General features: G+C 42.7%; 1 protein-coding gene across 1 annotated transcript in view; it reads left to right on the top strand.

Moving 5' to 3' along the window:
* The window catches only part of SPTBN5 (spectrin beta, non-erythrocytic 5), a 1,780,873-nt gene that overhangs the window by 74,640 nt on the left and 1,683,238 nt on the right, over positions 1–22,995 (top strand). Inside the window, exons 3-6 of the mRNA XM_069208774.1 lie at positions 1,287–1,454; positions 2,322–2,438; positions 5,752–5,909; positions 17,076–17,304. Coding sequence (XP_069064875.1) covers positions 1,287–1,454; positions 2,322–2,438; positions 5,752–5,909; positions 17,076–17,304 — 672 coding nt within the window. The remainder of the gene's footprint in view (positions 1–1,286; positions 1,455–2,321; positions 2,439–5,751; positions 5,910–17,075; positions 17,305–22,995) is intronic.

Here is a 22,995-nt window from a genome sequence, read left to right as displayed (position 1 = left end):
TAAAATAATGGTTTTACTGTTGCTTCTAGGAGGCAGAGCAAAAACGTTTTAAGTGCTTTCAGGGAGACTGAAGGGATTTTAACTACTTTAGTTGTAGAAAATCATGGTTACATTTCCACCAAATATATTTTAAAAACATTTTTATATACAGAAAGACTCGGTTTAAACTAAAACAATAATTTCCCTTGAGATGTAAAGCTATAGATACTTGAAGGATACAATAAGAATTAGTATGAAGTGAAATTAATAAATGATAACATATTTTCTCCCAAATATCCATTCTTTGTAAGGTTCCCCAGCAGTGTAAAAATGTCCACTTCTTACTGCTAAAGTTCTCCTTCAGCAAATTCATTCTTCTTCCTCAGCAATGCAAATGTCCTCCATATATTCATTTCTGGTGTCCGCCCCCAGCAATGCTAAGGATCTCCCTCAGCAGTGCTAAAATGTTCCTTTCAGCAGTGCAGAGGTACATTTCCCCTCAGAAACGCAAAGCCTTTCCCTTAGCAGTACTAAATGGTTCTGCAGGTCTCACTCTGGAATAATAGCATTCTCTCTATGCATTTGAAATGTTCTCCTTCACCAGTGCTAAGGTTCTCCCTCAGCCGAGTTGAAGATTTCCATGAGCAGTGCTAAGGTTCTCCCTCAGGCATAGTAAAGATCTCCCAATGCGAAGATGCAACCTCACCAGTGCTACACTTCTCCATCAGTAGTGCTAAGATTACCCCACACATGTGGTGAGGTTCTCCTCAGCACTGCTATAATTGCATAGCAACATTACTTTGCTTGTCCCTCAGCAGTGCTAGCGGCCTCCCTCTGCAGTACTAAGGGTCTCCCATAGTTGAGCAAAAGTTCCCCTTCAGCACTGCTAAAGTTTTTCCTCAAGAGTGCTAAGGTTCTCCCATGCCTGTAAAAAGCAGTTGTGTGGGCCGAGTCACAAATGTCATATGGGGCCGCTCTGGATTTCTACTAGCGTGAGGACAATGTTCAAAACAAAAACATTGTTTTGTGATAGATTTGGAGGCAGCTCATGGATATGGCTCCAAGTATTGTCAACGACAAACCTCTAATCTTGCATGCCTCATCATGAATAAATCAGAAAAGCTCTGATTTTGTGATATATAAATACATGTAGCGGTCAGAGTGCGGGGCCCTGAAAAGAGGGAGCTTCGCCCCTTCTGACAGGTTCTCCCTCAGCGGTGGTAAAGTTATCTTCTGGCAGTACCTATCACTGCCTCAGCATTATTACTCTTGGCACTAATTATACTTTTCGTTCTTCCTGGTTGCAGGGGACCATCCTAATCACAGATATCTACACAGAGCTGAAAGATGGCATTTACCTCCTACGTTTGCTGGAGCTCATTTCTGGGGAGGTTCTGCCTCGCCCCTCCAAGGGCAGGATGAGAGTCCATTTCCTGGAAAACAACAGCAAAGCCATCACATTCCTCAAGACCAAGGTGAGTGACCCATGAAAGTCGACCTCACAGTGCCTCTTGTGCATCATGTCAGCAGGCTGTTTCACCTATGTAGTTCAAGTACAAAGGGTTCTTCTGTTGTGGTTCTTCAAAACGTGTCTGGCTAGTACATGGCCACCTTCCATACAGCATGTATGTGTGACTGCAAAAGGCTGGATGAAGGCAGCAGGTCCAATGTTCTGCAGAGCCAAGCGTAAGCTAGAATTTGAATTAACTTGATTACTTTGTCTATGAAACACAATTGGCTTTTGTCCTAGACTACCCTCATAGACTTGTACATACTTTAACTGTTGGGTTTACAGGAGGATAAAGGGAGAGCACCTCAGACACTGGACACTTACTATATTTACAGCAAATTAAGGGTACACATAGGAGTTTCACATTACTGTCTCTAATTGATGTGAACAGTCTGTACCAAAGTGTCAAAGTGAAGTGTATTATGGTCAAATCTAAGACAGATTTCAGCCTGTATACGGATAAATCTACATGGAGGTAAACTCTACATACCTTACTTGCACAGTCAGTGAATAACTTGTAAATCTGAAATGGAAGAGCCTCTCCTGGCCTTTAAAGGAAGATTGTAAGAGTCTGGTGTGAGTTCAAACTATTTTACTAATCAGTGGATCATCTCGGCTCCAATATTATCTTTAAATTTTATGCACTTATGTGAGCAATTTGACAAGTTATGAAGTTCTATGACTTCTTTAATCAATATAACACTAATGTTGCCCAAGCACAAACGTGTTTTCTAAATATTGCAGCTCTTATGGAAATAGGAGCAATTTTTGGTGCATTGGCCACTGTTACAGAAATATATTTCACAGTGAAAACATATTTTCTTTTCAATAGGTGCCAGTAAAGCTGATTGGGCCTGAGAACATAGTGGATGGGGACAGGATATTAATCCTGGGTCTCATCTGGATCATTATTCTGCGGTTCCAAATTGCCAACATCACCCTCGATAAAGTAAGCCACTCATTTGGCTTTTCATGCCCTTCAACTCCTTTGAATCTGATGTTCCTTTCTTACTTTAAACTTGATAGTGCATCATTGCTGGTTGATCTGTGCAAATTTCTAATTGGGTGTGCTCCAACACAGTCCAAAAGAGGACCCTCATCCAAGCTGCTTCTTAGTCCAGGTTTGCATGCACATACAAATACATAGTCCCACCCTCTGTAGATTGAACAACAATAATTAATCAATGAAATGTCATGCAATGACCCAATTAAAATTCAAAACTAATTTTCAATACATTAATATTTGGCCGTTATTTCACTCACCTAGAAAAATAGCACTTAAACCTGTTTACTAATTACCAATATTCTGGTCACAAAAAGTGGTCACAAATTATGCTCTGACTTTTTGTGACCAATATCTGATTTACTGAACAGACCTATGTACCATAAGATCAAATCACAATATCACCACTTCCTTAGCGTTGCAGAACGATCTGACAAATGAATATTAATTAGGCAGGCCAGGTCACAATTTGCAACTCCCTTTGAACGGTTACTAGGTGAGAGATGATAGCCTGCAAGAGACACAAGACCACTATCCCGGTGTTTACATTCCCAAACGTAAACCTTTCCTTTTAACCAATCATAAAACTTTTTTTTTACAGCAGGCCATCTTTCTTAAAGGATTCTGCACTGCTTTAAAAAACATTAAAAAGGTTTCCGTTTGGAAAAACATCAGGGAGGGAGGCAGGCACTGGTTCCCTTGACCACTGGCTGATCCTCCAGAGCCTGCCACCATGATCCCCAAAGGGGAAGGAAAATCCTTCCCCTTTGTGAATCTATATTATCTCCTCGGGGGTGATTTAAATTATGGTAAAAAAAACATTGATGCATTACATACTGAATCACAATCTGGATGGAATGCCACTTTTACGCCCCTTCCAAATTGTGATTAAATAGGAGTTGCAAAACTCATTTTCCGAGCTGAAAAATGTTTTCCAACTTATATAATGGATTTGTACATTGCAAAAAAGAGTTTTGCAGTCGCAAACCCAATAGGTTTGTACCGTCTACCATCTGTAAAAAAATACGCGAATTGGACATCACTTGCTCATAAACCAAGTGATCTACCAGGATGTTTTGTGGAACCAGTAGATGTTAGGATGTAAACTAAAGAATTATGAGGCACCAAAAGACGCACAAAGGAGGATATACATAAGAAGACAAGTCTTAATGACCAATAATAACAAAATATGCATATTGATTTCCCTAGACAATTACCAAGAAATATTATAAGTATACCAGAATCACAATTTCAGACATCAATCCTAAACATATCCTACTCTAATCCCTAAGATTCACCCTAATCACAACCCTGACACTAGCTAAAACCCTAAACTTAACTCTTGCCTTAAATCAAAGAACAGCCCTTATTCTAACCCTGTCCCTAAACCTAAACATAACCCTAATGTTAACTACTACCATTGACATAAAGCAGGCCTTTAACATAATCCTAACTCTAATCCAAACACTAATTCAATTGCAGGTTTAAATCGTAACTGTAACTCTTCAATGATTAAATAATAATTGGGGGAAAATGTGAGTTTTTAATGTTTATTTCCTAATTTATAGTCTAAACATTTGTTTGTTACAGTTACTGTTTGTTATTGTTGTTAGACAAGGCAGCGAAATAAGCATACCCGGGAAAAGATTTAGGCTTGAACAACTGCACATATTAAAAGACTTATAAGAAATATTCAGCTTCTTGTATTCATTGTGATGCTATTGACATGAATAAGCAGCCATATTATTAATTGATCCTAGGTGATAAATATGAGTGTTATTCATGGGAATGCCAAACTTGATAATTTATCCAAGATTTGATAAGGTCACCTCTACAAAGGGCTCATTTAAAGCCTGTAAGTGGTTGTTAAAGATGTAATAAAATGATGTATGTAAACCAACAAAGGATGTAGTGGAAGGGCATTTCCCAGTGCATATGTTGTGGTAAAATGCAGTTTCATTGCAATAATTTGTTTTTGGGCTAATTGGACAAGCTATTGATTTGTACGCAAAATTTACCATGCCCTCTTAACAAAGATAGAATTTCAATATAACAAACTCAAAGCATCCGAGTGGTTTAGCCCAGAAAACTTTGCACCAGCTGAAATGCAAGTCAATAGAATATTTCAATGTTAAGTCCTAATCTTGTAGGTACTAAGAAATTAATATTGGTAGAAAACATTAATAATATGAATATGAAAAACATGTAAAACACACTGGGGGTGATTCTAACTCCGCCGCCCGCCGAAGTTCCCCCACCAAAATACCGCTCCGCGGTCGAAAGACCGCTGAGGGTATTTTGGGATTTGCCCTGGGCTGGCGGGCGGCCGCCAAAAGGCCGCCCGCCAGCCCAGGGCAAATCAACCTTCCCACTAAAATGCCGGCTCAGAATTGAGCCGGCAGAGTGGGAAGGTGCAACGGGTGCAGTTGCACCCGTCGCATATTTCAGTGTCTGCTAGGCAGACACTGAAATACTTTGTGAGGCCCTCTTATGGGGGCCCCTGCCGTGCCCATGCCATTGGCATGGGCACGGCAGGGGCCCCCAGGGGCCCCGCGGCACCCCCTACCGCCATCCTGTTCCTGGCGGGCGAACCGCCAGGAACAGGATGGCGGTAGGGGGTGTCAGAATCCCCCATGGCGGCGCAGCAAGCTGCGCCGCCATGGGGGATTCTAAGGGCAGCGGTAAACCGGCGGGAGACCGCCGGTTTACCCTTTCTGACCGCGGCCAAACCGCCGCGGTCAGAATGCCCTGCGGGGCACCGCCGGTCTGTCGGCGGTGCTCCCGCCGACCCTGGCCCCGGCGGTCTGAGACCGCCGGGGTTAGAATGAGGGCCACTGTGTCTTTACTAAATAAAAAAATGAAAGTGTACCTTTTGATTAGCTAACCCAATATTTCTGCTACTACATGAATCTGTGGATATGCATGGATTTAAATTTCAAACACTTAAATTACGCAAGGGTACATTTTGTTTCATTCACTGTATTTAAACGGATTTTAAAGACAGTCAAAACTCCTAAACTCCCCTTTCTAGTCTTTGTGAATGATATCACAGTGTCTCAGCACTTTTTGGGGTCTGCCAGGTTTAATACCAAGGAATAGCCCATGGGCCATGTGACACTAGAAAGTAACTACGAGTACTGGATTATATAGTAAACCTCCAGTGTCCTCCAGAGTTATAACCTTCACAGCTGTCTGTTGAATTTATCATATTGCTAATACAATCTCCTCTATTTTGCATGATCCTCTTTCCTGCCACCAGGAGGAGTTTGGGCCCAGTGCTGCTGCATTGTCTGCGAAGGAAGCTTTACTCATCTGGTGTCAACGCAAGACTGCTGGCTACTCCAATGTCAATGTGCAGGACTTCTCACGCAGCTGGCGGGATGGTCTAGCCTTCAATGCCATCATTCATGCTCACAGGTAACCAGAGAGCGAAACCTTTGTGCTAGCAAGTTTATGTTGCTCAGTACACTAAATGAGGTTGCCAGTAGGTAGTTATAGTTAGGACCTATTTTCCATAAGAAGAGCGTTTATTATTTTGCCAATAACTTTGGCACTGCTTGATAAATATCAAAACTTATACTTCAGTGGGTTTAGCTGCTGTCTTGAAAGTTTCTGGGTAATCCATCAAGCAGGTGTTGAGAAAAAAGGGGGGACCCGAAATGCATTTTCCCATAGGAATTTTTAACACGACTACAGCTCGAACCGGTGGACAGAATGACACCACATTTGGCAGAAAGGTGGCTTTGGGAACGCAGATTACGCTTTTTGTTATTTTGTGTAAATCCATTCAGAATTTTATGAGAAATTAAAAGAAATCCAAATTTGTATATCAAGGGCCGCGGAGAGCTCTGCAGCGTTCTGACTGGCTGCCAACACTTCAACCAGGAGGTGTTGGCAGCCATCTTGGGACTTGGCTTTAGGCGAGGCTCTTAAATAAATGTGGAAAAAAGAAAAGGGGGCATGGTAGGGACACCCTGACTCCTTAGCTCTGGTACTGGGGTCTAAGTGGGACCCGGCAATACACTTTTTAAAAACAAAATTGCTGCTAATTCACTACAGCGTTGCAAATTTGCTGCAAATTTTTTAAAAAGCATGTTTTACATGGCCCTCAGCCCAGGTCCATTGTACCAGGGCCAGAGGCAATGTTTGAAAATAAGGGAGGGGGCGTAGCCCCGGAGGCCACCACGTCCCTACGGATTAATTGAAATAATGATGGGGGCCCGTTGTGGACCCTGGGCGTCACTACCTCCCAGGGCAAATTCAAATGTTGGAGGGGGACCGCAAGGCCCCCCCTCAAGGAGCCAATAATGGCCTTGTGGACCGCCACACCCCTGGTCCAGCTCCTGCTATGCCCCAGGGGACTAAGTCACAGCAAACATGCCAGTTCCAGCAAGTGAGAGCTGTCAAACAGCTCTCGCTTGCTGGAAGCAGAAGTTTCCTCTGTTTCCCTGTTCACAGACATGCAGGCAGGGAAACAAAGGAAACTATTGCTCTCACAGACAGGGAGCTGCATCTTTAGCAGCTCTCTGTCTGTGACAGCAATGCTGGCTCCTGCAGGAGGCAAGGAGCCAGCTGGGACAGAGGGGGCCTTGAGGCTCACCCTGCTGTTCCAGTTCACACTGGGGGCCCTGCGGGGCACCCAGGACAGATGGCCGGGCCCTGGGGGAAGGGGTCCCTGTGGCCACAATCACCCGAGAGAGAGATACTCTCACACCCAGTCTCAAACTCCCATAGACACTCTCACACCCAGACAGACACTCTCACAGCCACTCTCACACCCATGAGAACCTTCTCACACCTATTCTCACACCCAGAGAACAGGCCTGTGGTCAAAGGCTGTGCAAAGCATTGGGGTGGGTAGTTATTGGGGGTTGGCTGCAGGGAGTGGCCTCAGGCCAGGTTATGCCACCAAACCCCACCCCGCACAGCCTAAGGTCGTGCGTGGTGGAGGTTGGATTAACATATATTAACGAAAATTACTTTAGGTTAAAAAAAATGTAGAAAGGGCCATTCCCAGAGACCCCAAACTCATACTCCTTCACCTTACAGACAACCTGGGGGGCACGCAATACCAGAGGGTGCTCCTTTGGCTGGGACTGGTGGTAGCCAAGTGGGACATAGCTAGAGCTTGGAAGACAACAGGGGTCCCGCCGGTGGAGGCATGGGTCACATGTATGGACCACTGTATGGGGCTGGAATGTCCAATATACCTATCCAGGGGCTTCCCCCAGAAACATTTCAGGATTCGGAAGGATTGGGTAGACTATAGGAGGATACAGCTGGAGTCGTGTACCGACAAGCCATGGGCACCCAATAGGAGATTGAAAATGCGGGTTTGGGATACCACCCACAGGGCAACATGAACAAAAGGAGTGTGTACTCTTATACTATTGTTCATGGATTTGGCTGCTGGTGTGTTGTGAAGCTATGATTGATTCAGGGAGGTTTGATGTGTGACCATGGTGATGTATTACTCATATTATTCAGCACATTTCCTTGCTCCTGTGTTGTAAAATTAATTTAAAAAAAAACCAAACAAACCCATAGATTACAGGGCCAATTTAGTTAGGAAATCGAATTAAAAAAATAACTTAAAAATTCACTTAAAAACCCAAAGGTTACAGAGATGTTAGAGTTAGGTTCTGCATTTACTTGCACAAAACCAGAGAAACTCAGCAGTTACAGTTAGAGTTATTTCAAGAAACTATAACTTGACCTCTCACCACACACTGCTAAGTACCCCAGATGTTACAGTACCCACTACAACTTTTATAACATCAATAAAAATATCAATGAAACATTAGAAGTCAAATTATTGAAAAAAAACTGTGCATGTCTGGGTCTGGGGGCACCTCTAGCTTTGTGCGAGTAAATTCGGAACCTAACTCTAACATGCCTGTAACCTTTGTTTTTTTCAGTGAATATATATTTATAGCCCGTGCTTGTTTTTATTTATTTTTTATTTTTGGCAGATCTGCTACAAAGTCCACCAATAAGTTTTAAAATATTTTTTTTTTTGCTTTGGAGGAGGTCCCTCTGGGACCCCAGCAACAGAGCTAAGGGGTGAGGGCTATCCTGGCCCCTTTTGTTATTTTTCATCTTTTTTTCTGGAACTCAGCTGAAGCCGAGTCCCAACATAGCTGCCAACACTTCCTTGTTGAAGTGTTGGCAGCAAATCAGATCGCAACACAAGATTGGGAGGGTTCGCAAGGCCTTTGCATCCTTATATATACAAATTTGGATAGTCTTTAATTTCTCTAAAACTCCTGAATGGATTTTCACCAAATAACATAAAGGGCACTTTCTGATCCAAGAGCTACCTTTCTGCCAAATTTGGTGTAATTCCGTCCAGAGGTTCAGGTGCTATCGCTGTTCAAAATCCCTATGGAAAAATGCATGGGGAAAAAGCATTTTTGGACCCTATTTTTCCCGGCCCTCAGTTGATGGATCACCCCGGATGTCCCCTGAACATGGCCATTGAGGCCAGTGCAGTGCAGGGGGACCCAAGTCAGGCCCCCCAGCAGGGTAAAATAAAAATATATATATTCTTACCGGGACTTACCTGGGATGGGTCTCCCATCCTTAGATGTCCTCTTGGTGTGGGTGGGTAGGGGTGTCCCTGGGGCCAGGAAAGGGCACCTGTGGGCACTTTCCATGGTCTCTGATCATGGAAGAATGCCTACAGGTCCCCTTACACCTGCACATACCCAGGCGTTAAATAATGGCGCTAAGCAAGCTTAGCGCCATTATTTAAGGCCCCCATCCACCCGTGCTGGATTTTGGCACTCGGGGATAAATATGGCGCAAAGGCCCTATCGTCCTTTTCTGGACGGGAATGCCTACCTTGCATCTCGTTGACGCAAGTTAGGTGTTCATGTCCAGAAAACAACGTTAACTCCATAACTTTGGCGCTAGACGTGTTTAGCACCAAAATATAAATATGAAGTTAGGTTTGTGCTGAATTAGCGAGAAAAAAAAATGATGCAATGACGAGTATAAATATGGGCCTTTGTTTTTCAGAAAGACAAAGCAGCACCACAGTCCACTTTGACCCAATACATTCTGTTGGTTTGCTTTCCGGTTCAGAGAGGACCTGGCTTGGCAGTTTAGGTTGAACTGCTCCTACTGTGGCAGGGTCAAGACTGATTTGCAAATGACTGGATCTAATCTGAGGTGGCATGGCAAGCAAAAGAACAATGGGTTGGAATGCTACCCAAGAGCTTGGTTTGCTCAGTGTGCCGCCGGAACCAAGCTTCACCCAACAGACATGCCCCAATCAGGGCAAAACTGGTCTAGAGTTGCTTGTGTTTTAGTTCAGAGAGGACCTGGCTTGGAAGTTCGGGCTGAACTGAGCAGGGTGAAGACTGATTTACATATGGCTTGGTCTAATCTGCGATGGCATGGTGGGCAAAAGAGTGATGGGTTGCAATGCTTCCCCGAGGGATTGCAGGTAGTTAGAAAAATTACAAGCATTTCTCCAATCACCTTTTGTGAGCTTTAAATTAGCACCATTTTTTCGAACAACATTATTTGAGGTTTTACAAGCCAGTTTCATCTAGCAAAAGCATTTTCACCATAAGCTAGCAGTGATATTCGTTGAAGTCAGGTACATACTCGCTCATCAAAATAGAGTTTGATACAACAGATAGAGTCCTCTCTTCAACTCTAGCATTTGACTGACCAGTTCTGAACCTAGCTTAGGATAGAGATGAGTGCTATCACCTATCGCTTGTTTCTAGGCCAAATGGCTATAACACTCCCCATGTATAACTGATGTAAGCTATTTGTCAGCATGCAGGTGTAGGAGATGGTCATACACCAGCTGTTAAAACCATTTTAATATATGTTTGGAGCTCTCCTAAAGCATTCCGGGGATTTCTGAAAACTTTTTTAAAATGTCGGGTACTCAGATTACATTTTGTTGCCTTTTGCAATAACTGTCAATAAACATTGGTATAACTGAAGCTTGTCTGGAATAACATTGCGTAAGTTAAGTTGCTACTCCCCAAGTTCCTGTTTATTTTCTTTTAAAGGACTTCTCACACTTGTATAATGTAAGGCTGGTGCCTTTCACTGACTCCCATGTGATCTAGATGTTGTGGGAGGGGTTACTTTTCCAAGGAGGCAGAGCAGGCGCCATCGTAGATTTGGATGGAAGGGCAGCATGAGGTTTGGATTACACCAAAACCTCTTAACATTTGGAAATGTCACACTCATGTAAAAGCTGTTTGTAGGCCAATTTAGGGAAATGCTAACATGGTACCTGCAGGGTTGGAGTCTGTACCAGCATGATGAAAGATACTGGTGGTCATTATAACAATGGTGGTAAAAACTGCCTACCGCCGCTGTGATGGCCGCCAACATACCGTTACCCCGGCTACCATCCGTCTGCCATAATATGATCACTGCCGGACTTCTGCCACAAGAAGGGTGGAAATCCGGCAGTGATCATACTGGTGGACGGTGGTAAGCTGGCACTGATAACACCAGCACGGCCACACCAGTAGAACGACACCAGCCATATCATGACCTGTGATACAGCCTGGTGGTGTTCTGTGGGTGGGGCGCTGCTGGCAGTAGCAGTGTCCCTTCCCATTCCCTGCCGGAAGACCTCCTCCACAAAGGTAAGTCAGGCTTCCGACGGGGGAGGGGGTGGGAGGGTGTGCGTTGTTGTGGACATGAATGTGTGAGTGTGTGTGTGAATGCGTCTGTGTGTGTTGTGTTGTTTGCGTGGGTGTATGTGTGAGTGAATGTGTGTAAGAATGTGTGTAAGAATGGTGAAGTGAGTGCATGTCTGCATGTCAGTGTGATGGAGTGTAAGAATGTGCGCAAGCATGTCTGGAAGTATGCGTGTATGCCAGTGTGAGTGATAGGGTGTATGCATGGTGCGTGGTGCATGTCTGTGGGTGCGTGTGTGTGTATGGGGGTGGGGGGTGAATGAGAGGATCGGAGGGGGTGGGGGGAGTGTGAGGATCGGAGGGGGTGGGGGGAGTTTGGATAGAGGGTGGGTGAGGGATGTCATGTGTGTGTTGGGAGATGGGGAAGCCACCTACCAGTGACAAGGAAGGAATTCCCCGTCACCGGTAGGGCCTACCACCATGGTTTTCATGGCGTTGCTAAAGCCACGAAAACTTTGGTGGTAGGTAGGTTCATAATGCCGCCAGTAGTACTATGCTGACCGCCGGGCTGGAGACTGACATCTCCGACCCAGCACCTGATACCGCCATGGCGGTATGAGTAGAGAAGTGGCAGGTTGGCTGCAGCCAAAACACCATTCTCATAATGTGGCGGTATGTACCGCCAGCCTGTTGGCGGTACTACCGCCACATTTCCACTCACCACCGGGGTCATAATAACCCCCATTGTCATTAAAGTGCTATGTCCTTTTATTGGTTTAGTTAACACAGGGTGCAGAAATATTGGTGCAATTAAATCCGGACATCAAAAACACTGGATGAAGAAAGTGGCATATTACAAGAGCTGAGGCATATGGTTATGTAAATGGTAAAGTATCTGGTTAAAAGAAGGGGCTTATGAAGGTGTAACCCTAGTAAATATTAAAATTAAAAAACAAGAAGTCTAAATATAACTATTTATGTTAATGAGCCGAGGGGAAAATGGTGAAGGGAACTGAGAAGGGTGCAGGACATCTGCCCCTGTATTAAAATATTAAAAAGTATTTAGAAGCCTTGGCATTTTTGAAAAAGTACTTATAAACATTTATATAAAAATAGAAGCCTGACATTAATCACTCTGAGATGAACAGCTAATAATTAATCATTCCAATGAAAATACATTAAACTCTTGTTTGAGAGTAAGCATTTCCCTGCAACCTTTTAGCAGTTTAAAGAAAATCAAAAGGAAACCTCTGCATTACTCCTACTCACCATTTTCAACCCTTCCCTCACTTAATGCATCATCCGAGAAGCGCTCAAGGCAGGCCAGCTTTTCCCACTACCATTCTAGACCCTGATGACTTTGGCAACTACCTGTCTTAACACAAACAGAGAGTCGGGAAGAGGAGAAAAAACAAAACCCTATACTGTCTCCCCAGAAGCAAAACCATAAACACAAGAAGTATGGGGTGTTGTATGGGAACCACTGGCAACAAATTTACTCTGGACCGTTTTATCTCAAAATATCAAAAATTTTTAGATTTGTTTAGCGTGCTGCATACAGCTGTGCGGTAGGGGAAATTTCCTTTATGGATTAGGTGGTCTCACACACTTTATAGTGTCTTGCTTCATCATATGACACCTAGACCCATCCAGGTAGGACAATGCCACCTGGATGGACTCAACCTCACCATTAAAAGAGGGAGTGCAGAGATTAAAGGTATCTGGATAGATGTGGGATCCAGTTGTGCTACAGGACATATAAAAACACCTAGTCAGTCACCTGTGTAATAGTACACCTTTATTCGTGGTGACTGCTGGTGAGGCTAAAAACAAGTGATGGGACACCTATTTGAGAATAATGGCTCAAAGGGTCACCTATCTAATAATTAATGGCCAACATGTTTCTGGCCACTACTAAGAGCCAAAAGAGGTCTAGGGACATTCTTCACGGCCTAGGATCCCTAAATATCATGCACTACAGATGCAGAGAGAACGGCTGTCTCGGTAGGAGGAGCTCCGATGTTAGTGATAGAGAGAAGGGACTACATGTGGAAAGCTATGGAGGCCTATGTAAAACAAAAACAAAACAAAACAAAACAATATTACTTATACAGTTTCGTCTAGGTGTAACACAGCAAACCACAGCACACAAGGAAGTGGCACGGCAAACACAATAGCACTGTGAAAACATTACACTAAATCTGGGGTGTAATGCCCCAGAGAGGAGGGAAGGAAAAGGATTCTCTTACCCTATTCCTGTCAGGCAATTAGCCCCAGGTCTATGGGAGGGGGAGTGTCCCCTTATAGTCACACACTAGAAACAGGAGACATGACAAAGCGAAAGGTAAACCCCAAAGAAGTGAGATGGACAGCGTAAATACTGTCAGCTTGTAGCAAAACTACAACATGTAAGTGTAGGGTATGTGACAGTAATACTGTTGTGATAAACCCTGTGAGACAACGGCCAGCCCGGTAGCTGGGCGAAGCTAACTAGATCTAGAGCTCAAAATCTAGGGTAATGTACTTAAATAGCAAGATAATATTTATGACGACACTTGCACACCTAATAAGGAAAAGGGTACAGTGTAGTACTAGAAGTACTAAGTGCCAAAATACAATTGCGGAGTGGAGAAAGCTAAGTGGGCACGTGCTCATACGTAAATACAGCAAATAATAAAGCAATAGCAAAAGCACACAAAGAGGTCTTATCTGTGCCGGAAGGCGGGCATGGATGGTGCTGCATACTCATTGGAGACACCTGATTATACCCAGTTCTGGCTTTGAAGTGGAGGTGACTTCAAAGAAGGGTCTTTGGAGTGCATATAGGTCCTTTCTTCCTGTTGTGGCCCCAGACTCACTACAGGGGGTTAAGCATTCCTTTGTGTGGGAGCAGGACTCTGCCTATTCAGTTGTGAGTGTCAGCTCCTCCTTCCCATCCTGTCCAGAGCGGCCCATCAACATGCAGATGGCCACTCTGTCACACCTACTGTTCTTTTGTGTGAGGCTGTCTAGAGGGAATGCATGAAACCAGCTGTCACCCCACCGCAGACATGTATTAGGGGGAGGATACAGGCACACAGGGATAAGAGCAGAAAAATGCCAACTTTCTAAAAGTGCCATTTTCAAAATTGTAATAATAAATCCGACTTATCTATTAAAGATGATTTATCATTAGAATTCCATAGATACTAAACAGGACATAGCTACTCCTTCCCAATTAGGAATTATAGCTTATTAAATGTAAAAAGGAATCCTATGAGAGGGGTAGGCCTCACAATATTGGATACGAATTTGAAAGTTTTTCATTATCTGGACATGAAAAACTTAAAAGTATATGGCCTGCATTTTAAAGACATAGCATCCTGCCCCAGGGGCTATCTAGGACCTACCTTAGGGGTAAGTTATATGTAATAAAAGAGGAGTTTTAATGTTTACCAAGGGGTTGTAAATACCAAGTTGACATGGCAGTGTAATACTGCCTTCAGGTTGCAATGGCGTCCTGGGGCATGTTTTAAAGGGCTACTTAAGTGAGTGGCACAAGTAGTGCTGCAGGCCGACCAGTAGCATTTAATTTACAGGACCTGGGCACATGTATTGCACTTTACTAGGGACTGATAAGTAAATTAAATATGCCAATTAGGTATATACCAATGATAGGGAGAGTGCCCAAGCTCTTTAGCAATGCTTAGTAGTGGTAAAGTGTACAGAGTCTTAAGATCAACCAAAACAAGGTCAGAAAAAGAGGAAGGCAAAAAGTTTAGGGTGACCCTTCAGAGAGGGTCAATTTCCAACAGCCCCATTATTAGTTGCGCTCCTGAAGTCATGATGGAGAAAGAGACATCCATTTTTGACCTCCCCAATCTTTGTTTCAATCACGTTCTGGAGTCCTATCTAGCTTGTAGGATAATGTCCATGGATTTAGGAGAGGCAGGCTATGGGTCTGTCCTGGCCCACTGAGACCCTCCATGCTCATCCTCCTTTGCCAGCAAGTCTGCAAGGCTGCTCTTGGTGAATGTATCCAGTTTGTCCCTGTGGAGGATTTGAGTAGGTTTATCTTAAGTCATGAAGCATTCATCCACTGTCCTAAGGTGAAAGGGGTTTCCCCGAGGCTTTTGGGATGATGTACCACATGTACTATATTATTGTACATTTGAGTTGTCACTCTCTGAAAATTATGCACCTAGTAAAGGAAATAATAAGGATGAGGACCTGACATCTCTGACTTGCATCTTCCTACACCTGTGCTTCTGTGGAGTGCAAAGTAGAGTAGATCCTCCCAATCATTGCAGTGCCACAAAGCAGTGGCCAAAGGGCCCCAGGTTAGTGTTTACTTTTCTGGCGGTGTCAGGGCTAAATGTTTCCAACCTAGCTTCTCCTACGCCCCAGAACCAGCCCCATCAATACCATGGACAGCCTCCAGCTTCTTATATTGAGAGAGAAGGGCAAAATCCATTTGGGGCATTAGGGTGACAAACACACCAAAGGATTTTGTGTTCAAAATGGTCCTTCTGTTTGAGGACAGTCAACAGACTGACACTTCTTCCAGTCCAGCCACAGCACATCTTGAACCAACCATGCATCATCTCAATGGAGGCAATTCCTGAAGGGCAACCAGGGATGTCTGGTCCATTTAAGCATGAGTTGGTCCAGATTTGATTCACTACAGGAGGCCCCTAAACTTCTGTGTCCTTCTCTGTTCAACCTCTGGGTGTCATCAAAATGAGCGCTGCTCCCCAAGAACTTTAGTTTCTGAGTGCTAATGTCTTCTCTAATATCCAGAGAGGAAGATGTCCATTAGACAGAGCTCTTGCTGATTCAGCAAGTGCGAGAAGGTTGTAGGGGGCAGAACAGCAAATAAGGGGATGCTGAGACTTCAATGACTGGGACTCCCGAGGCTCCCTCAAACACTGCTGCTGCCGCCTAGGCTTCAGGTCTCTGCAACAGTTGGCCCCCAAGGGCTCACAAGACATCATAGAAGGCCAAAGCTGGTGCTTCAGCCCTACACTACTCCAGGACTTCCACTTGGTCGGACACTACTCTGTCAGGGGACATAGGAATAGCCAGACTCCCTGCCAATAGGGATCATGGTGTTATCCAGTCTGGGACCCAATACACTTCTTCTGGGAGGGGACCATCCCTGGGCCTAGGTTGTTGCCATCTTGTCTCCATCGTGACCACAGCCACAGATTAGGCAATGTCACCTCCAGTGCAGGTCTTCTTCATGACCAAAGAGGCAGGGTCCAGCTGTCACACCCCTCATGCAAGGTTGTGTCTGCAGCACGACTTTTGCTGTCTGAAGCATTGACACCTGGCAGGGCTCTATGCCAGCAGATCTATCTAGCTGTTTACGGTGGCAGGCTTCCAATCTGCACCTCAAAAGTCATCCCAAATTGCACAACGGAGCAGGATGCGTGAGCTTTACATATTTTTAGTGAAGTGTGTCTGCCATGTCCTCAAAACTTTTCATCTACATGGTGGCAACGCCCTACTCCCATGCTTCCCAGACTGCACACTCCCCTCACCCTTCTAAAGGCATCCACACGTGCCACTGCATTTCTCAGCCAGTGCTTGAAGAAATATGACTATGTCACCCACATCACATCATGCAACACGGTGGCCATCTAGAAAGTATAGAAAATGTTGTTTTCTATACTTTTAAAGGGCTTCCGCGTTCCGTGAAGCCACAACACAATGCAGATTGTATCACACAATGTGACAACCATCTTGAAATTACAGAAAATAATAGTCTATACTTTTAGCATAGCTGACTGGGCATTGGGAAAGCCAATTGCACTGCTGTTCAGCATTGGCAAAGCAATACCTATGCGAATGCTCTTGTACACAAATGTGTTGTTTTTTCAACTGCTGATTTCACAATGATTTCTTTCTCCTCTAGAGACAAAAAACATGAGGTTGCTCAGTTGTGGTTCCCGTTTTTATTAATTTCCTCCCTATTTTATTGTAGGCCAGATCTCATCAACTACGGCTCCCTAAAGGAGAACCAGCCGATCCGCAACCTGAACAACGCCTTCCTGGTGGCAGAGCAGAAGCTAGGCATCTCCAAGCTGCTGGATGCAGAAGATGTGGTCGTTCCACAGCCAGACGAGAAGTCCATCATGACCTATGTGTCCCTCTATTACCATTACTTCTCCAAGATGAGACAGGGTCAGACAGTCCAGAAGAGGATTTCCAATGTAAGTGGGATGCTGCCTTTGTGCTTATTTCTACTTTTCTCCATTCTTTTCTTCGTCTTGCTACACTTCTTTCTCTTGCCCTCTCACCCTCTTCCTTCTTTCCGTTCCCTATTTCTTTGTCTTGCACCTATTCCTACCTGTATGTTTTTCTCTACATTCTGTCAACCCCCTTCCCTTCTCTTTCCTCCCAGCTCCATTTCTCATTTCCCATTTCCCTTTGCATGCCTCTTCCTTACTTTCACGCCCTTCTTTCTTCTATATTTGCATTTCCTTTCCTGCCCTTTAACCCTACCCCATCCTCTATTTCCCTTCCCCCCAACTTTGGAACTCAATACCTGCTCGAAAAAGCAGTATTGACAACCACCTCCTAGGTTGGAAGGCATTGTCTCGTCCCCTAAATGTAATCACAAGAAGCAGATTATGATCTATGCCAAGTGATGACTAGGTTTGTGTGGTTCTCTAACTCTCTCACTCTCCACAGTACGTCATATGTATACGGTGCAATGTATGACAAGCCATTTTTGAGGCATCTCTTTGAACCTCGCACACCTCAACCATCATCCACTACATATGACAAGCAGCACCCAACACCCTTGCACGCACACACCTCCAAATGGGAGCCCAGGACCCGATGACCTCTTGTGGCCTTATCAGGAGTTTGAAGCACCATAAAAATGCACTACTTCATCTCCTATTGCGTCACCAATACAGCAATCAACAGGTGAAAAGAAATCAGTTTACTTTTGGAAACTTTCAGAAGCTGCATTGGATTTAATATGCCGCATTCTTAGAAAAACTTTAACCCATTTAACCTAAAGAATAAGAGAAAACAAGAGGACATTTGTTGAAATCTGCAAATGATGTGTTATGTAAAAAAATGTGGCAAATCCGTACTTGTGCCGGAAACAATATAAAAGTAGACTTCCAAATTTCCTATGGCCATTGTTAAAATCTGCTTCCTGGTGCATCCTGAAAAAAAGTAAGGCACAGCTATAAAACACATAAGTTCTGTAAATCCAATGAATTATTGCATTATAACTCACCATGAACCGTAAAAAGTAAACGCTAATGTCTTGTACCATTTTATTTTAGTGACATTATAGGCTGTGACATGTAGACAAATTGGGGTCTATCCTTCAATAAAGTAAGATAGTATTATTTTACATACTCTTACATGCCTTTGTGAATAGGCTCCAAAAGACCTTAAAAGGGAGTAAAAAAGGAACATTCAGGCAATATTGAAGTTCACTTTTACTAAAGGAGAGCTAGACATTTTGGGGCTGATTTAAAAATCATTTGTAAGAGTGCATTATTAATTACATTTTGGAGCTGATTTAAACAAAAAAATTATAAGAGTACATTAACTGCTACTCCTGTGTTACCACTTCCTGCACTTACATTTTGTTTGTGAAACAGACCCAAAATATGTTGGTTATCTTTGAATTTGTCAGCGCTCAAAACCATCCGTTATAGTTTAATTCGCCAGCTATAAATAGTGCAGTGCTTGACTTTACAAACCTATGGTACCACAGAGCGCATTTTTTTCTACCAGTGATATTTCAATAAATAGCAATTTACACAGCAAATTAAAATCCCACCAACAGATTTTAGTTCCTGCTATTTCAAATGCCCTCAACACAAATTTGTTTTCAAGATGCCTCTGATAACATTGAAAAAACAAATGCTGCGTTGTTAAAACCGCTTGTATTTTATGAGTACAAGAGGAGATAGACATTTTACATAACAAATAAAATATCTGCTAGAGATTTTTTTTTCGCCCACAAATTCAAATACCTTTAAAAAAATATTTTTAAGCAATAAAACCGATACCTCTGACAAATTCAAATACAACAGAGACAAAACTGCTTTCACAATTTGAGAACAAAAGTTTCAGACATTTTGCATCAGGCTAACATACCCCCAACAACTTTTACCAGCCGGAAATTCAATCCCTTCTTAAGACAAAATTATGTTGTATGGGTGCAAGGGAGTAAGGCATTTAGCACAGCAACATTCAAATAACAAATAGGCTTTAAGCCCACAAATTCAAACATCACTAACAACAATCTGATTACGTTATATGGCCTATTCCTTTTACAAAGGTAAATCTGAGGCAAAACTGCTTGTGTGATATGAGTACCAAAGGGTCAGACATTTTCACAGTAAGTTAAAGTACCCACAATAAGTTTTATCTCCCACAAATTAAAATGTTTGCAAAACATACACATTTGCAAGATGCATCTTATACCGTTGATAAATTCACATAAGGATGAGAAACAACTGTTAGTTTGGTACGAGTACAATATAGGCTAAACTTTTTGCACAGCAAGTTAAAATACCTACGATTGGTCTTACCACTTATAAAGTAGAATGCCTACACACAAACCTATCACATGATATGGACTTTACTAGTGAAAAATAAATTAAAATACCTTAGAGAGAGGTGGCAGCTGTATGAACCTATTTTAGGGTCACAAACATTCCGATTTGGAGTTTGCAGTTGCAATTTTTTTTCATATTTTCCAATTACATTGTAGTAGTTGGTAAACTTGTACCAACTCCTATAATGTGATTGCAATCCCATACTAAGTCCCTATTTGAAATAGGCACGTTGAGGCTGGTTATCCCAAATTCCAAATCAGTATGACATGTAAAAATGTTTTGAGACTAAAATTGGATTGTGAAAGAATGAAAAAATATTGACCCCCATGTTGGGGTGGTATGCTGCTCTCAAAGGGTTGTTTCCCCTTTCTGAACTGAATATAAAAGAAAACATTTGCCTTGGAGTAGGTGACTCTAAAAAGAAATGTCAATAAATAAAACTTTTCTTTTTAAATGCAGCACTGTTTCCATACAGGAAAACAGGCTACATTTGAAAATAAATGCTAACTTTATTTGAAGGCGATTCAAGGCATGGTGGTCTGTTAACTCTAGCAGGCCATCATCCATGTGATGGTTACCCATTGAAGTGAGACGCAATTTGCCACCTACCTCATTTTGTATTTGTATTTTGTATTAGTTATAAAGCACATTCAGACCAGCGGAATCAAAGAGCTAAACAGATAAGAAGGGCTGATGCGAACAGAAAGACACTACTGAGAAAACAGCCGAGTCTTAAGTTGTTTTCGAAACAATAAAAGGGGCGTGATACCTCCTATTTTGGCTGATAGTGCGTTTCATAACTTAGCTGCTGCCACCGAGAAGGCCCTGTCCCCCCATTTTACTTTTTTGCTTCTCTGAATCAGTGCCAACCTCAGGTCCACTGACCTTAACGGGCGACTAGGGGTGTACCAGTTAATAGCTGCTTGCAGATAACCTGAACCCTGAGAGTGAAGGGCTTTATGGGTCAGGCACAATGCCTTAAAAATAAAATACTTTCTAATGTGTAACCAATGCTGCTCCCTGAGGCCCTCCTTGACAGATGCAAACTTGGGTAGCCCAAGCATCAACCAGGCGGCTGCATTTTGAATGAGCTGCAGCTTGTTCATGGAAGATTGATTTATATTTAGATATAGGGTGTTACAGTAGTCCAATCTAGATGTGATGAGTGCCAGAAACACCGTCACTCTTACTTCTTGAGGTATGAGCGGCAAAACATTTTTAGGATTTTAACCAACCAAAGACAGGCACTCGTAACTCTATTTACCTGCACATCAAAGGTCAGGGCGGAGTGACATAGAACCCCAAGGTTCCTAGCTGCAGAAATGGGAGTAGGTAAGGTCCCACAGGTCTCAGGCCACCAATGGTGATTCCAAATAGAGTTGTTTGCCCCGAAAATGATAATCTCCATTGTGCCCACATTCATTTTCAGCCAGTTCTGTCTCGTCCAGCTACTGGCTTCTCCCATGCAGGTTTGAAACCTATCTCCTGTAATTTGCACATTATCTCAAAAGGAGACGATAATCTGACTATCATCAGCATACATGGACACCTGGAAACTGAAGGATCGAATCAGTTTAGCCAGGGGGGGCACATACTGATTGCCTACCTCATATGCGACAGACATCATTAATATTAATAAGGTTGGTCGTATCATGACTTGCTGTGAACTGAAATTTTGTGAACCAAAGTACCAAAGGTCGGTTCCTAAAATTCTTCAGTTTGAAAAAATAGTGGTCACCAGTTGTGGCCCACTGTTTTTGCAGCGAATATTTCATAGATCAGTTCTAAGACTGCAAAGGGTTACCAGTCATTAAGGTTACATTTGCCCAATTCGTCTTTACATCAGTTCATTAGCATTAATGACTTGCTGGACAAGTTATGTCTGAATCACTTTTTATTTTACTGAAATTGCCAGTACTGTTTTTGTTTACAGTGCTTTATTTGCATTTCCTTTGAAATCTATCTTTCTATCTCAGTTTTGTTCTGCTTTCCCCAGTCTCTACATGCTCCTTGTCTTTCAAGTACCCTCACACACCTGTGCGCATGAAAATGCTCCAAACCTTTATTGAATCAAAACTGATTTGGAAGAAGAAAGTATAGAAATAAATTGTAAATAAATTGTAAACAATTAGTTTAAAGTGCTAAAATATGGCAATCATATGTGTGTATTGGAGACTGTAGTGCGGCATCTCCTCTCTCTCTTCATTATGTATATGTGGTAAATGTCTTAGTGCTTGTATCAATAAACACATCCTGCTTTCTCACTTTGGTTTCCGTCCTTCTCTCTGTCTCTCTCACCTATCTCTCTCTCTTTTGCACTCTCTCTCTCTCTCCACTCTCCCTCCTCTCACTTTCTCTCTCTCTACTCTGTCTCCTTCTCCCAGTGTCTCTGTTTCTTTCACTCACTTGCTTTCTCTCTCCCGCTCTTTCTTTGTGTCAATACAAATATTTCTCACTCTCTATTTACTCCTTCCCTTCTCTCTACTTCACTTCATCTCTCTCCTGCTTTCGTTCTTTCCTATTCTTTATATGCAATGTATATATTTATTTGTGCATATATATACATATATATATATATATATATATATATAGCAATCACCACTGTGTTTTATGGTTAGAACCTAGTTCACATAGGAAATGTATTTTTTTGGTTTGCTAATAACTTTGGCGCCATTTATTCTAATATATTTATTAAATTATTATTTCATTATTTATTTTTAATTTGCATATAACAGTGAACATTGAATCATATGGTTTTGGAACAATATGTGAATATTGCTTTACATCCACTTGGGATGTTATGAGGAGCTCCAATCATGCCTTAATTGTGAAAAGGTTGATTCCTCATGGCATACTAAGAGATTCAATATTATCTAAGGAAAATATTTGTTATTTGGAATTTAACTTCAATGTATTGATTTGCACATGACAGTGCTATCACCGTATTGAATGTCGCTGATTCGAAATATGGTCACCCGAGAGCAGATCTGGAAGGATGTTTGGCTTTACCTTAATTCGTTTTGTTAATTTACATTTTCATGACAGAAGAATCTAATAATGGTGATGCAACTTCGTTTGTGTATAGGAATTTATCACTGTGTGGGTTGACATCGATTACTCCAATATTAACATTCCCCCCTCTAGTTGAATTTTCAACTACACCATCAAACCCATGCATCATGATAGTCACATTGTTGGGAGCTTGTTGTCCCACTCGTTTAGCTACTTGTATTGTACCCAATTTGAGGACTGCTTTTTTACAGCAGGAAACCTCCCCTTGCAGGAAACCACACAAAAACAGAATACGAC

This window comes from Pleurodeles waltl, chromosome 9 (assembly GCF_031143425.1).
Source record: "Pleurodeles waltl isolate 20211129_DDA chromosome 9, aPleWal1.hap1.20221129, whole genome shotgun sequence".
Taxonomy (NCBI): domain Eukaryota; kingdom Metazoa; phylum Chordata; class Amphibia; order Caudata; family Salamandridae; genus Pleurodeles; species Pleurodeles waltl.
This window is presented reverse-complemented; position numbering and strand designations above follow the sequence as displayed.